Here is a 16,703-nt window from a genome sequence, read left to right on the forward strand (position 1 = left end):
TCCATAATTTTATCCTCATAACAGGGTCAAGCAAAAGGATGCTCAAACTCATCCAAAATATCACTTAATTTAGATATAAAATTTTAAGATTTGTATTTTAGTTGTTACTATTGGAAAACCTTATATTATTTGAAAGCATTTTACTAAATTTGATATAAATCAAAAGGTGCTTACTAATTTTAAGCATATGCAAAGACAACTATTTCAGTAACACTACCAGCAGGACAAGTCCTTACAATTTCCACCAATTAACAAACACATTCACTTATGTGTGTACCAATGTGTGAAATATGTTTCACCTTATTGATGATTTTCGGCTAATTATTAAGTTTCAAAAGTCAATTCACAAATTCTGTCTTCAAGAAAGTGCCCAATTATTGATAACGATAATGAAATTATAATAAAAATATGTTGAAATTTATGATTTTAATTTTTGGAAACGGTTTACAAAACAATTGTTTTGTAAAATTAACGGCGTCATTAATGAGTTTTAACATTCATGTTTAGTTCATAAATTGGCGGAATAATCCGAACGTGCAATTTACCAAAATCGCAACAAAAGTCCAATGTGTGATACCCATCCTGTCTAGTATAATTGGGTGTAATTGTAATAAAAACAACGAGGTAGCTATGCATGACAGTTTGACCCTACTCCAATTAAGCTAAAAACAACGAGGTGCTATGCATGACAGTTTGACCTACTCCAATTAAGCCGCTACAATTACAAGTAACAATTTGCGAATGGATACATGCTTAAAAAACATCGCAACAAACGGTTAAAAGTGGTACCCATTTTGTCTTGTGTTATTGTAATAAAACACAAACGTGTTGTATTCATGACAGTTTGACCTTACCCCAATACAGCGCCTGACAATTCAACAATTCAGTTTAATCTCGTATTATTATGAAGCCACAGGGGGTTTGGTGTGTTGTGGTTAGGCGTGTGTGCTGGCTATGATAATTAATTAGTGAAATACTTCATTTGAAGTGATAAATCATCCAGATTATTTTGATTACGAACAATTACCTTGTTCTGAAAAAAAATTATAGTTCACTATCAAAATATCATATAACAAGTTATGCAACTCCAAAAGTCAGCCGCAAAAAGGGGGGGTGCATCGCTTTGAACAACCATATCTTCATCAATTGTGATCATTCACTGTCAACTGGGTCATGCGAGTTGTGTATCGTGTTATTTCTGAAAAGTTGACCCAGCATTTGTAAAAATATTGCAAGACATTACATTTCCAGAAAGGAAATTCATTTCTGCGTTGAATAAGACCGAGATCGTGAAAATCGCTGCACAATTGATGAAGATATGGTTGTTCAAAGCGATGCACCCCGTTTTGGGCTGATTTTGAGTTGCATACCTTGTTATATATATATTTGATAGTGAAATATTTTTTTTCAGAAAAGGTAATTTTTCGTTATAATATGATTATTTATCATTCAAAATGATGTTTTCACTAATTAATATCATAGCCACACGCTACCCACCTGTGCTTATATATACAGATTAAACTGAATTGTGAATTGTCAGGCGCTGTATTGGGGTAGTGTCAAACTGTCATGAATAACAACACGTTGTTTTTATTACAATAACACAAGACAAGATGGGTACCACTTTTACTGTTTGTTGCGATGTTTTTTAAGCATGTATCCATGCGCAGTTTGTTACTTGTCAATTGTAGCGGCTTAATTGGAGTAGGGTCAAACTGTCATGCATAGCACCTCGTTGTTTTTAGCTTAATTGGAGTAGGGTCAAACTGTCATGCATAGCACCTCGTTGTTTTTATTACAATTACACCCAATTACACTAGACAGGATGGGTATCACTTATTGGACTGTTTGTTGCGATTTTGGTATATTGCACATTCGGATTATCCCGCCATTTATGAACTAAACATTGAATGTTAAAGACTCATTAATGACGCAGCGTTAATTTTACAAAACAATTGTTTTGTAAACCGTTTCCAACAAATACAAAAATAAACACAATTTCAACATTTATTTCATTATAATACAACTATCGATAGCAATAAGCGACCACTATCTTGAAGACCACCATGGTGTGAATGCCTGATGAAATCAATAATTAGCCGATAAATCGCAGATAAGGTGTCATAAACAACACTGGTACACACGATAAGTAGAATCGGATTGTTAATTGGGGGCAATAAAGGGATTAGCGGGGGTAAGTGTTAGCGAAACAGAGCTTGAATAGCGAATTTTATTGGGAACCTATAGACCTTACATCGTTTTTTACGAATGTCGGGACAAATCGTCTCATATCGGGACGGCGGGACAAAGGGCCCAAAAGCGGGACTGTCCCGCCGAGATCGGGACGTATGGCATGTATGCTTGGTATGAGTATATATATGGATAAGAGGAAGATGCACGCCAAACAGCAGTGTTCACCATCTGTTAATAACTGTGATATGGCCCTTTGTATCTTGAAAAAATGTGTTTTTTTTGTCCGGAGCCTTATCGCGGAAGTGCATTGGAGGATTTCATTGAAACTTCGTATGAGTATATATGATGGATAAGAGGATGATGCACACCAAATGGCATTGTACACCTTCGGATAATAACGCAGTTATGGCCCTTTGTATCTTGAAAAAATGCTTTTTTTTGTGTGTCCAGAGCAATATCTTGGAAGTGCTTTGATGGATTTCATTGAAACTTGAAATGAGTATATATATGGATAAGAGGATGATGCACGTCCATTGCACTTGTCTAATTGCCCCAGTAAACATTTGTATAGGAACCTGTTGTACAGTTAATAATTTGATGTAATCTGAGAGAGCTTAAATGTTTGACAGAAACAAATTATTTATAATTAATTATCATTAACCTCGAAGATACATATGTACCACTTGTGGCTTATTCTGACTATACGGTACTTTTTTGTTCATGCACTTCTGAATTGTTTGAAAATTGAATGATTAAAACTCCTCAGCTTGGTTTTTTTTTGTAATTTCTTTTTGATATAGAATTGGGAATTTATGACAATTTGAGTTTCTTAATTAACTAAATAAACGTTGTGGATTGTGAAGAAATATGTAGGTTGTAGTTTGTTTTTACAGAATGAACCATATCTACTAAAATAAACACTCAGGTATTTTTGTTTGGTAACTATTTCTACATTTTGCATTAAATTAAATCAAACTTATAGTTTGGTTATTTGAGACCAGTTCTCATTTAGTTAACACTTCCTGCTATTTATGTTCAATTTTTTTTTAACGACTTACTATAATGAATTGTGGCAAGACTTTACTGTATTCCTAACGCATTCTAATCACATTAACATTTGGAAAAGCTTTTCCCTAGTAAAGCAAATGAGAAACATGATTGGAATTATTTTCTCAATAATTATCAATATTTTATCACTCAGCATAAAATAAAAAAAGGCATATTTGTTTCCATCTTTTTAATAAATACCTTTTAAATATAAAAACATTACACAAAGGTACTTTCCTAAAGCACATGTTACAAAATGCAACAATTTGTTTCAAGCAATGTTCTATTTGTGTTGACACACTTTTTAATGATTTATATAATTGATTTTGCTTTCTTGTAGAGCTGTAGGCCACAACTCAGATGTTCATGCTTTTAATCACCCCTGGTTTCAGACATGGATCATGTTTATAGGTATGTCAGACATGGATCATATTTATAGGTATGTCCAACCATGTGCAGTTGAGTCATGTACCATGAGAACAGAGCTTTTTGCATGTGCTTATCAGAGATGACATTTACCGCTTGTATGAAATTTTTCATTTAAAGTAGGTCACTTCTTAAGGAAATTCCAGTGTAGGCAAATCTGGAACGACACTTTGAGCAATGACATTGAGCCCCGTTTTCAGAAAATTTAACTCAATGTATTGACTTCTTTTAGTTTTTAACTTTAATCACATCCATCTTTGACTCTTCATTTCTGTTTATTATACAATACTGTTTGACTATTCTTAAAGTTGTGCTTAATCACAACTGAGTTTTTGAACTGTAAAGATATGGTCAGGCAGATAGACAGGTTGATTCCAGTTTTACCAAAACTGAGGGGATAAAACTGGAATGAACATGTCCATTGGGCTGGTTGGATGTCTGTTTGTCTGTTTCCTTTTTCTGGTATCCCCTTTAGGTATCAACTTTTATTGGTTGAAATAGCGTTTTGTCCAGAGAACCGTGATTCCCAGTAATTTAAACTCCTTGCATTATTTACTGAATTATCCTCAGTGTGAGATTTCTTAATCTTATCAATTCCACAAAAATACGTTAGGAATTTACTGCAAATATTCTACACGTTCTGTGTCGTCTCATCTGGATCCAAATTGTTTCCAAAGGCCTTCAAAATTTGGTTCCAGCACTGAAAGAGTTAACATGGTAAATTCCCTAACATGGTAAATTCCCTTTGCTAAATTATATTTTTTGTAGTTTAACTTGAACATTTGGAACCGAAAATGTATGTTTTGCAGGGTTATATATCATAGTAAAAATGCTGCATATGGCGATAATTTTTCCTTTATTATATAAGTCTAAATCAGACCAGTTGCAGTTTATTTCATATGCAAATTAAAAACTCACTGTAAACGTCTGTGTCCGCATAGCATTAGAAGAGAACCCGAAACATGCAATTGTTCATTAGAAGCTTTTTAATAATCTATTTAGACCATTACCGGGTACTGATATCTATATAATATCTTTATATGTGATGTATACATAATTATGTTTCACTCATGTTCTCCCTATCACTTCATAAGCTGCATTCTATACATATAATTGTACAATTTTCTGATATAGAATTTATTTGAACTGCGCTATGGGTTAAATGCATGTGCGTAAAGTTTCGTCCCATCAGGGATGACACTTTCTGCCTAGAATGGATTTTGCAATTAAAAGATACTTTTTTTAGAACAAAAAATTCCATAAAAGCAGAAAGTGTTGTCCCTGATTAGCCTGGGCAGACTGCACAGTCTAATCTGGGATGACACTTTACGCACATGCATTAAACCCCAGTTTCCAGAATGAAGCTCAATTTATTTGAGTTGCGATCTGAGAAAACTGGGCATAATGCATGTGCGTAAAGTGTCGTCCAAGATTAGCCTGTGCAATAATCACAGGCTAATCGAGGACAACACTTTCTGCTTTTATGACATTTTTCGTTAAAATGAAGTCTCTTTTTAGCAAAAATCCAATTAAGGCGGAGAGTGTCATCCCTGATGAGCCTGTGCGGACTGCACAGGCTAATCTGGGATGACACTTTACGCAGATGCATTATGCCCAGTTTTCTCAAAACGTGACTCATTTTGTTATATTCAGAATCTTGGTGCATTCACTTGGCTCTCATGTGCCATTGGTGTTTCAGGAGAGTCGCTGTGTCTCGTGGGGCTTTGCCTGCACCGTAGGCGGGAACTGCGTGATTACAGACGCTTAGTAAGTATAAATATGAATTAAATTACTTAAAATTTGCCTTAAAAACACAGTATGACAATAATGAATATCCCAAACACAGAATGGCATACATTGGATTTTTTTTCCTATCGACTAAAACAATATTACAGGGTTATGCAAGCTGTGTATTGATCCAAATACTGTATAGCACAAAAAACTTTTCCAGAGGAGTTCATATTTGAATATGTGATTCCTGATCATAATGCCTAGATAACATACACAATTTTTAATTTTTATTACGTTGATGAAAAGCAAAAAGATATGTGTTGCTTCTGTTACACAGGAACTTGCTGAACAGCAATTTCTGTAGTACGATCGTGGTTTACAATAAAGTATGTGATCACGCATTGTGTTTTATGTGATATGTTTCAGGTTGCAGAAAACGAATCGTTGATGGTGAAAACAACTCCAGAAATCAAAGAACCATATCATGCTCGGTATTGCATTGCACTTTTAATAGGACTCATACTTTTTGTTTTCCTTAACTCTTCTGTCCATCGAATATTTCAAAATATACTACTAAATGATTTACTAAGCTTTGCGCGCTTCAATCTAATATGCTTTTGTCTACGACATCCCTTTCTATTCTGGTACGAATACTGCAACCTAATTCACAGCTAGCTCCTATAATCATACCATGTAGACAACTAGTTGCCAGTATCAGCGTGTGTTTGTAGGCTCTTTCAGTGGGTGGTCGTGCTGCCGACCCTCTGTGACCTCGTGGGAACCTCTCTCGCAGGTACCTGTACTCGACAGTGTGCAACCAGTCTTTACTAGTTACTAGTTACTACATAGATACTGAATTTGAGCCACACTCAAGAAAACGGGGCTTAATGCATGTGCACATGCATAAAGTCCAGTATTCCAAAAGCTTGGCTCAATTTTGTTTATCGAGAAATGCCTACAAAATCACACATATTCAAACTGCAAGGTGAAGTCTGTGTACTCAAAGTAAAGATTTATTACCGGTATTAATTCATATTAAAGGTATTTATGTAATAAATTGTGTTGCGTTCTGAGAAAATGGGACTTAATGCATGTGCGTAAAGTGTCATTCCAGATTAGCCTGTGCAGTCCGCACAGCTAATCAGGGACGACACTTTCCGCCTAAATTGGATTTTTGTTAAGAAGAGACTTCATTTTAACGAAAAATGTCATAAAAGCGGAAAGTGTCGTCCCTGATAACCTATGCGGACTGCACAGGCTAATCTGGGACGACACTTTACGCACATGCATTATACCCAGTTTCCTCAGAACACAACTAAATTATAAAATCTGAACGGGAACTGCAACCCGGTACATGTCATAACTTTTCCCATTCATCTAGCTAATGGCATAGATTACAAAAATTCTTCTGATTCAGTACTTATTTTAGAAAAAGTGTTTACCCAAACACAAGCCTGCACGTTTCTTAACATATTTTCAGGAATTGGCCTGGTGTACGTAGATGCATCAGTGTGGCAGATGTTACGAGGCTCCATCATCATCTTTACTGGTATTCTATCAGTAAGTGTAAAGTGACTTGAAGTGGTCTGGCATTCTATCAGTAAGTGTAAAGTGACTTGAAGTGGTCTGGTATTCTATCAGTAAGTGTAAAGTGACTTGAAGTGGTCTGGCATTCTATCAGTAAGTGTAAAGTGACTTGAAGTGGTCTGGCATTCTATCAGTAAGTGTAAAGTGACTTGAAGTGGTCTGGTATTCTATCAGTAAGTGTAAAGTGACTTGAAGTGGTCTGGTATTCTATCAGTAAGTGTAAAGTGACTTGAAGTGGTCTGGTATTCTATCAGTAAGTGTAAAGTGACTTGAAGTAGTCTGGTATTTCCTATCAGTAAGTGTAAAGTGACTTGAAGTGGTCTGGTATTTCCTATCAGTAAGTGTAAAGTGACTTGAAGTGGCCGGTATTTCCTATCAGTAAGTGTAAAGTGACTTGAAGTGGTCTGGTATTTCCTATCAGTAAGTGTAAAGCGGAAGGCAATGGTTTGAATCGTAATGTTGTTTTGTCATGAAGTTGACGGACACCCAGCTAAATACAATTAAATACAATTATTTTGTTAGTGTTTTCCTTGTGATTTGCCATTACCTCTCTTGTTGGAATTTGCAATGACCTTTAAGTTTGGTAATAATGAAAAGCCAGAATTGTTACTGGGGAAAATATTATTGTAAACATCTGTAAGTCTTGTATTTAGGGTGATCAATGGTTAAAACAGCACAGGATAATACACACAACAGAGGTAACATACAGACAGGGCTGAAAAGTATTCGCAAAATTACAGAATAATGTGAGGAGGAAAATATATACATTTTATATGGGCATGAGAACACGTGAGATTTTTAGGTTTAATAATATGAGTTCTTGGAAAACCTGGCTTAATGCATATTTGTAAAGTGTGATGAGCCTGTGCAGTCTCAGATTAGCCTGTGCAGTCTCAGATTAGCCTGTGCAGTCTCAGATTAGCCTGTGTGGTCTCAGATTAGCCTATGTAGTCTCAGATTAGCCTGTGCAGTCTCAGATTAGCCTGTGCATTCTCAGATTAGCCTGTGCAGTCTCAGATTAGCCTGTGCAGTCTCAGATTAGCCTGTGCAGTCTCAGAATAGCCTGTGCAGTCTCAGATTAGCCTGTGCAGTCTCAGATTAGCCTGTGCAGTCTGCAGAAGCTTATCAAGGATGAAACTTTCTGCTTTGATGGAATTTGTTGTAGCTGCACTGGCTAATCTGGGACGACACTTTAAGCACACGCATTAAGCCCAGTTTTCAAAGGAAGGGGCTAGAATGTGTAAATTATTTTCAGAAAATCTTCCTGAAGCGCCCACTGAAAATATCTCACTGGATTGGCATGGTGACAGTGATGATAGGTTTGATACTAGTAGGGTGCTCAAGCATTTTCACGAGCCTGAGTAACAAAACTTCAGGCGGAAAGACATTGCTGGGCGAGTGACCTTATTGTATACTTCTTAAATCATTAAAAAAATATACATGTATATCTCAATAAAGATGTTTTTCCAATATTGTTTGATTTAAACGATATTCTATGAAGTTGTCATTTTGAAGTCGGAGCAGTAGAGCCCTGTACTACAAATCCTGGGATTGATGATTAGATCCTCGCCCCGGCCACATAACGTATGTGTTGATTTGTCATGAGCTCCTTTTTATGGCTCTTCTTTTTCTACATCTGACTTAATTAGGCAGTTGTTACTTGCATAAGTATGTTCACTTGCTACCGGCAAACTAGCTAGCCTTTAGAAAAGCATGAGTTTCCTATCTGAACGTCATGGCATGACTGAAATACTAAAACTATTTCAAACAGCAATAAACCTTATTCAACAAACAAACAAAAGTTATAGAGAATATTTGTTCATGTCAGTGTAAGATCGTTTGTTATTTCACTCGTGATCATAGAAAAATAATGTTTTCTATGATCACTCGTGAAATAACAAACGATCTTACACTTACATGAACAAATTTTCTGTTTCTTTTATGCCCTTTTTTCAAGAAAATAATTAACAGCTGTTTCCCTTTCGCTGAAAAGTTACCCTTTCTCCCGCGGCATGCCTCAATACATTTCAAAACACAAAATGAAGTCATAAGTGTGACGAAATACGTCATTATACCAACAAATTCTCCAGTTAAACTCTTTTACAATTTAAAAAAATAGTGAAAAAGCATAAAATAAAAAGAAAATTTGTTGGATTCGGTGGAATGTCGATTTTAATTCACTCGTGATCATAGAAAAATTATATAAAATTATTTATGATAATTTAAAAATAGAAAAAGGAGTTCCGAAAATGTGTTATTTTCACCGGTGAAAATAGCAATTGTTTATTTTCACTGCTGTTATTTCACTGCAGAAATGTCATATTTTATCATTAGGTATAAAAGAAATTTTTGTATTAACGCAATATGTTTTGTTTTATGCATATGTAGAGGCTTTTATCACATTGCCACAATATAAACGATTTTTCTTTAACTAAGATAAAGGTCATTGTATATTGGTATTTTCTTAAGTCTAACTTACTTTGTACAATACAGCGGTGAGCTCTAGTTTTTAAATGACAAAAACACAATTGAAATTGCAGTCTGCACAGACTACATAGGGACGACAATTTCTGTCTAAACTTGAATTGCATTAAGAAGAGATTATTTTTAAAACAAAAAATACCATTATAGGGAAAGTGTTGCTCCTAATTGGCCTGTGCGGATTGAACAGGAAAATTTGGGAGGACACCTTACGCACATCACAGGGCACAGCTCATTTGTTTCTCATTGCATAGATCTGGAGGTTGAACTAATTGATGATGTTTTATTCACAGGAATTCTGCTGATATTGGGCAGTCAGATTGTTAGTGCCGCTCAGATGGTGATTGAGGAGACATTTCTGAAGAGTCGAAACCTTCACCCACTACATGTAATACCCACCATAGGATACATATTTAGTAATATGAGTCGTGCTTTAAGAAAATAGTCGTTACAGAATAGCCGATTAGCCTGTGCAGTCTGCTTTTATAATAGTTTTCTTTAAAAAGAAAGTATGTTCATAGATAAAATCAAGTTCAGGTGGAATGTGTCGTACCTGACTGCACTGGCTAATATGGGACGACAAGGAAGCAATCGTCCATACCAATATAGGTACAAACGCCCTGAAACCTTGTACAGACTGTACCCTTCTCATTTATGAATATTGGATACCCTACTCCTTGGTTCCAAGCTAAAAAGTCAATGTCACACTGGAGGTCAAATGTCAAATATGACAGAAGGCAGCTTTTTCATTTTTTGAATTTATGTTTTTGTCAATAAGACAAAGACTGTCTATAAGTTTTCTATTTACCAAATGTAATTCTTTCTATACTGCATATTTCACGTTACAGGTCGTCGGTCTTGAGGGGTCGTATGGATTCCTGCTAATGTCTTTTGTAAGTGACTATTATTGTATAAGACTCTGATCTTTGTTCCTACTGTTTCACGTGCCAATAAACGTCTCTCAAAGGGGCCTGTCATCCATTGCGTTACGCAAATTCCTTAACGCATTTTGTTGGTTTTCTTAATTTTCTTGATAATACTTTTGTAAAGTGGTATCTTTCGTCTAGTTACTCTATTGGAACTATATTAGTATAAGGATTGCATTCACTAGTTTATTTCCGTGATACGAAGTAAAGGGGGTATACTCGAACCGCCATGGGCGTTTGTCTGTCCGTTTGTCTGTCTCTCCATAAGCAAAAACTTATCCACATGCGTTTTCCCATACTTTTCAACAAACAACATTTAAATGTGCAATAATTGATATGAAGTTGTCCATGTTATTGTGATCGTCTTACATTAAAATTACAAGACGTATGGACTTAGACAATATAGTAAAGTTAAAGGGGGGGGGGAATCACCATGCACGTCTGTCCGTCCATTCGTCCGTCCATATGTATGTCCGTAGACATAACCTTGTCCAAAGGCGTTCCCCTTGACTTTTCAACGAACAATATTCAAAGCTGTAAGCATTCTTTATAAGTTTGTTAAGTTGTGGATGCGCGATTTTTTTGTCTTAAAACAGCATGCTCATATTACGATATATTACGTACGATGGTTTCCATCGTCAGTACGGTGACACATTCTTGTTAATCAATTTGGTTATGTACAAAGTATGTTTTTTTAAATAAATACGTTGAAATAAATGCAACTGTAAAAGTTCTCTTGGGGATTAACAAAGTGTATACTCTGTAATAATCATTTTGATAGACTGACTCGGCTCATTGCTGTATGGGGTTCTGAGTTTGGAAAGCCTTTTACAGGTTGTTTTGCCAGCTATGTACTTCATTCCTGGTGCCGATGTGGGCAATAAATACGAGAACAGCGTGGATGCGCTCTACCAGATGGCCAACTCTCCTCGACTGCTCGTGTTATGCCTCCTGTACCTCAGCTCCATTGCATTTTACAATTACTTTGGACTTGCAGTTACCAGGTCTCTTACAGGTAAGAAACGCATCGTGCGTAAATGGCTCTTATGATATATTTGCGCCGTGTGGTCAGGAACTTCATTGCCTTTTATGAAGTCACGCAAGGTTTCGTGGTCTTATTAGCAGACAGGGTAGTTCCTGACCAGGCTGGTCTGGGTCTACGTTGACTCATTTTTGCGTGACGCGGCTCAGTTACAAAACTGAGTCATTTTGATAAACGTTTAATCATTTTTCTTGCTTTAAATGGCTCTTGTTAATTACATTATTATTTTGTAGCTGTACACAGGACGTTGATCGATGCTTGCAGAACCATCATGGTTTGGGTTGTAGACATGTTGATTTACTACGCTTTCGATAAGGTAATTATGCAAAATGTGCAAATATTTTATTTATTTTTGGGCGTTGCTTGGCTTCTTTTTGATAAGTCATTTACAAAGAACAAAGGGATGTACAACCTAGCAAAATAAATTTAAATTTTTCTTGTACGCCATACGCATCCAAACTTTTAGATTTGCTTTCATTTGTCTCGGTGTATTTGCTATCCTATAACCTATGAGTCCCCCTCTAGCAATGGGGTGTCAATGCTTTTGCGTTAAGTGTCGTCCAAGATTAGAATGTGCAGTGCGCACAGGAATCGGGTGTCAATGCTTTTGCGCTAAGTGTCGTCCAAGATTAGAATGTGCAGTGCGCACAGGAATCGGGTGTCAATGCTTTTGCGTTAAGTGTCGTCCAAGATTAGAATGTGCAGTGCGCACAGGAATCGGGTGTCAATGCTTTTGCGTTAAGTGTCGTCCAAGATTAGAATGTGCAGTGCGCACAGGAATCGGGTGTCAATGCTTTTGCGTTAAGTGTCGTCCAAGATTAGAATGTGCAGTGCGCACAGGAATCGGGTGTCAATGCTTTTGCGTTAAGTGTCGTCCAAGATTAGAATGTGCAGTGCGCACAGGAATCGGGTGTCAATGCTTTTGTGTAAAGTGTCGTCCAAGATTAGAATGTGCAGTGCGCACAGGAATCGGGTGTCAATGCTTTTGCGTTAAGTGTCGTCCAAGATTAGAATGTGCAGTGCGCACAGGAATCGGGTGTCAATGCTTTTGCGTTAAGTGTCGTCCAAGATTAGAATGTGCAGTGCGCACAGGAATGGGGTGTCAATGCTTTTGCGTTAAGTGTCGTCCAAGATTAGAATGTGCAGTGCGCACAGGAATCGGGTGTCAATGCTTTTGCGTTAAGTGTCGTCCAAGATTAGAATGTGCAGTGCGCACAGGAATAGGGTGTCAATGCTTTTGCGTTAAGTGTCGTCCAAGATTAGAATGTGCAGTGCGCACAGGAATCGGGTGTCAATGCTTTTGCGTTAAGTGTCGTCCAAGATTAGAATGTGCAGTGCGCACAGGAATCGGGTGTCAATGCTTTTGCGTTAAGTGTCGTCCAAGATTAGAATGTGCAGTGCGCACAGGAATCGGGTGTCAATGCTTTTGCGTTAAGTGTCGTCCAAGATTAGAATGTGCAGTGCGCACAGGAATCGGGTGTCAATGCTTTTGCGTTAAGTGTCGTCCAAGATTAGAATGTGCAGTGCGCACAGGAATCGGGTGTCAATGCTTTTGCGTTAAGTGTCGTCCAAGATTAGAATGTGCAGTGCGCACAGGAATCCGGTGTCAATGCTTTTGCGTTAAGTGTCGTCCAAGATTAGAATGTGCAGTGCGCACAGGAATCGGGTGTCAATGCTTTTGCGTTAAGTGTCGTCCAAGATTAGAATGTGCAGTGCGCACAGGAATCGGGTGTCAATGCTTTTGCGTTAAGTGTCGTCCAAGATTAGAATGTGCAGTGCGCACAGGAATCGGGTGTCAATGCTTTTGCGTTAAGTGTCGTCCAAGATTAGAATGTGCAGTGCGCACAGGAATCGGGTGTCAATGCTTTTGCGTTAAGTGTTGTCCAAGATTAGAATGTGCAGTGCGCACAGGAATCGGGTGTCAATGCTTTTGCGTTAAGTGTCGTCCAAGATTAGAATGTGCAGTGCGCACAGGAATCGGGTGTCAATGCTTTTGCGTTAAGTGTCGTCCAAGATTAGAATGTGCAGTGCGCACAGGAATCGGGTGTCAATGCTTTTGCGTTAAGTGTCGTCTAAGATTAGAATGTGCAGTGCGCACAGGAATCGGGTGTCAATGCTTTTGCGTTAAGTGTCGTCCAAGATTAGAATGTGCAGTGCACACAGGAATCGGGTGTCAATGCTTTTGCGTTAAGTGTCGTCCAAGATTAGAATGTGCAGTGCGCACAGGAATCGGGTGTCAATGCTTTTGCGTTAAGTGTCGTCCAAGATTAGAATGTGCAGTGCGCACAGGAATCGGGTGTCAATGCTTTTGCGTTAAGTGTCGTCCAAGATTAAAATGTGCAGTGCGCACAGGAATCGGGTGTCAATGCTTTTGCGTTAAGTGTCGTCCAAGATTAGAATGTGCAGTGCGCACAGGAATCGGGTGTCAATGCTTTTGCGTTAAGTGTCGTCCAAGATTAGAATGTGCAGTGCGCACAGGCTAATCAGGGGCAACATTTTCCAGCTTTACTGGATTTGCAGACTGCAGATTTGCTTCTGCAAGAGACACGTATAAATGAAAAAAGACATAAAAGCGGAAAGCATCGTCCCTGATTAGCCTTTGCTTTCTGCACATCCAAATCGGGGACGACACTTTACGCACATGCATTAACACTCATTTGCCCATATCTCTGCTGAATTTAATGTTCACTGTTTCAGAACTTTGGGGAACCGTTCGAAAAGTCGTATGGTATATTGCAAAGTACGTTTACAAGTAAAACACTTCTGATTTCTTTCATTAAATAATACTTATGATTAATTTAAAGCAATACTGCGTAGTATTTTATATCAACCCTAAGTATGGAAGCGGACTTTGTACACCCGTCCTAACAGTTTCTTCCTGCGATGCATTATGTAAATTATGGTTTAAAGTATCTAACGCTTATTTCCCAGGTATTATAAAGAAGAATAAGGTTAGTTGAGATGTATATTAGCTTAATTTTATTGTGTCTCAGAAGTTGTTATTTTGTTGCTTCGATGCTTCTGAATTAGTAAACAATTGTTAAAATGGAACTAAATGGTATTCTCATGTAGCGCCTTTTAATATAAATAACAATGCTATGAGGCTAATTTTCATTTAAACTCGTTAGTTAGTTATTAATTCTAGTCGAGGTTTTGGTATTCAACTTGTTTAAACCTCAAATACATTAGCCAAACTTACATGCAATCGAATATAAACAATGTTACAGTAACTGAAACGGTTTGTTTTCAGTTGACGGCTTCATATTTCTCTTGATTGGGACAGCTATCTACAATCAGTTACTGGACATACGGAACTTTGTGCCGTGCTGGACATTCAGCTCCGAAGAGCTGTCAGCTGTCAACCCGAGTAACAGCAACATCCAAGACGTGAGCTGTAGCGAGGATGAGGACGATGAGAAAACTAGTCTGCTTAAAGGACGGAACAAGTGAGCCTCGTTCTGGGAAAATAGGGCTTAATGCATATGCGTAAAGTGTCATTCCTGATTAGTCTATGCAGACCACACAGGCTAATCGACACTTTCCATTACTATTACACTATGCGGACTGCACAGGCTAATCTGGAATGACACTTTGCGCATTATGAATTAAGCCCACTTTTCCAAGAATGGGACTCAAGTGATTTGTGATGTCAAAACACATCGTTGTTTCAGACTGTATTTCAGGTTGCACATGTAGTGTAAAGCTTGAAAGTAATGCATGTGATATTGAACATTGACACATTTAGATGTTTCAAAAGTATGCATTCAATCTTAAATTCGGAAAATATTTGTATGCCAAAATCACTTTTGATCAAATAATTGTAATACTTATTAACTTGCCTGTGACTCAGATTGTAAATGTTAAATTATTGTTAGATTTAGAATAATTTTATCATGTTATTCATTATCGGAATAGTACGCCGTTGCATTGTATCAAGATAACATTAAAAATGGCCGACTAGCGGCTGTCATGGATTAAAAAAAAATTCGAACGTTGTCTTTAATATTAGTTAAATGCGAACGAAACCTCTCATGCGTAATATAAGAAGTATTATTGCGTTGTTAAAATTTTGCGTCAATCAGATTCAAGATGGCTTCTTGGAACCATCTTTTTCGGATCGGCTGATTTCCGTAAAACTTTTAAATTTTCTTAATGAAAATAGTGAACACTCTGATCTTCTTGGTCCTCTTGTTTTTATCAACACCATGGCATCTCAATATTAATTTCAACGCCATATTATCTGTTTAAAAGCCATTTCGTGTTTGCTTTTAACAAACTCGGAACGTTTTACGTTATAAAATTTCTTAGTGTCGAAGACCAATGAAGCACTGATGCATGCAACCTGCATCGACTGACATCATCTGCCTGTTTGTTCATTTATTTATTATCAGCATTTTCAGTAGGTGCCCCATTATACCTAGTAATACTCAGTTGTGTACGAATCGTGTTACAATTTAATCCTGTACTTGCTTGTGCGACAAACGATTTGCACTGCCTTTCATATCTTGAATAAACCGATCTAAGATCTCATACATGTATTTAAAAGTTTCATTTCATGTTATAAAGTCTTTCAAAGACCCGCATTATTGACCAATTAGTCTGAGACGGACCGAAGTGCAGTCAAAAACGTCATAAGCAGTTTAATTCAGTTTAATTGCTCAATTCTTCGAGACAACGTTCTTGATGAATATTGTGGCAAACATGTTATTTTATCAATATTTGTATTATATTAAACTTCGAATAAAATGTATTGCATGCACGCAATACTTACAGTGAATTGCAATTGTTGTTATTTACTATAAATATTGATTGATATACCTGTATCTGACCCTCTATATATGTATTTAAGGGACTGTCCAACAGATTAAAGTGTCGTTCGACACGAATCGATATTTTGGGAAACTACGAGGATTGCTTATATAGCTAAAAAATACCTCCGCATTTGACGTGAGCGTGGATGGTCGAGTGGTAGAGTCGGTAGACATTTTACTCCAAGCTGCCATGACTCTAGGGGTCAGTGGTTCGAGCCCTGTGGAGGTTATCGTTTTTTCTTATTTTTTAAAATTGTATTCTTATTTTTTACTGGAGATTTTTAGTTCAAATGTTTAAATTTATCAATATAAAGCAGTTAATGGCAAGCTTTAATACATGCCAAAATATGTTGGACGGCCCTTTAAATTGCTATATGGCCCCCGTTTTGTTCTTAATGTAACCATTACTATTGCAATAAATTATAACTTCCTTACAAAATAATACTATAACTAGGAAGG

General features: G+C 37.1%; 1 protein-coding gene across 1 annotated transcript; it reads left to right on the plus strand.

Moving 5' to 3' along the window:
- Positions 1 to 1,946: 1,946 nt before the first annotated feature.
- LOC127871194 (solute carrier family 35 member F6-like) lies at positions 1,947 to 16,210 on the plus strand. Its single transcript, XM_052413939.1, has 13 exons — positions 1,947 to 2,136; positions 3,581 to 3,651; positions 5,366 to 5,433; positions 5,824 to 5,888; positions 6,129 to 6,190; positions 6,878 to 6,957; positions 8,240 to 8,378; positions 9,759 to 9,853; positions 10,314 to 10,358; positions 11,226 to 11,406; positions 11,667 to 11,749; positions 14,131 to 14,173; positions 14,684 to 16,210. The coding sequence occupies exons 2-13, from the start codon at positions 3,642 to 3,644 to the stop codon at positions 14,881 to 14,883; spliced, it is 1,071 nt and encodes a 356-aa protein (XP_052269899.1). The 5' UTR covers positions 1,947 to 2,136; positions 3,581 to 3,641; the 3' UTR covers positions 14,884 to 16,210.
- The last annotated feature ends 493 nt before the right edge of the window (positions 16,211 to 16,703 follow it).

This window comes from Dreissena polymorpha, chromosome 3 (genome assembly GCF_020536995.1).
Source record: "Dreissena polymorpha isolate Duluth1 chromosome 3, UMN_Dpol_1.0, whole genome shotgun sequence".
Lineage (NCBI taxonomy): Eukaryota > Metazoa > Mollusca > Bivalvia > Myida > Dreissenidae > Dreissena > Dreissena polymorpha.

What these genes read in the sequence shown, in the direction of transcription:
- LOC127871194 (XM_052413939.1), top strand. An exon ending in AAAGAACCATATCATGCTCG is followed by an intron (nt 5,889 to 6,128) that starts GTATTGCATTGC and finishes GTGTGTTTGTAG; the next exon opens with GCTCTTTCAGTGGGTGGTCG. An exon ending in GAAACCTTCACCCACTACAT is followed by an intron (nt 9,854 to 10,313) that starts GTAATACCCACC and finishes TTCACGTTACAG; the next exon opens with GTCGTCGGTCTTGAGGGGTC.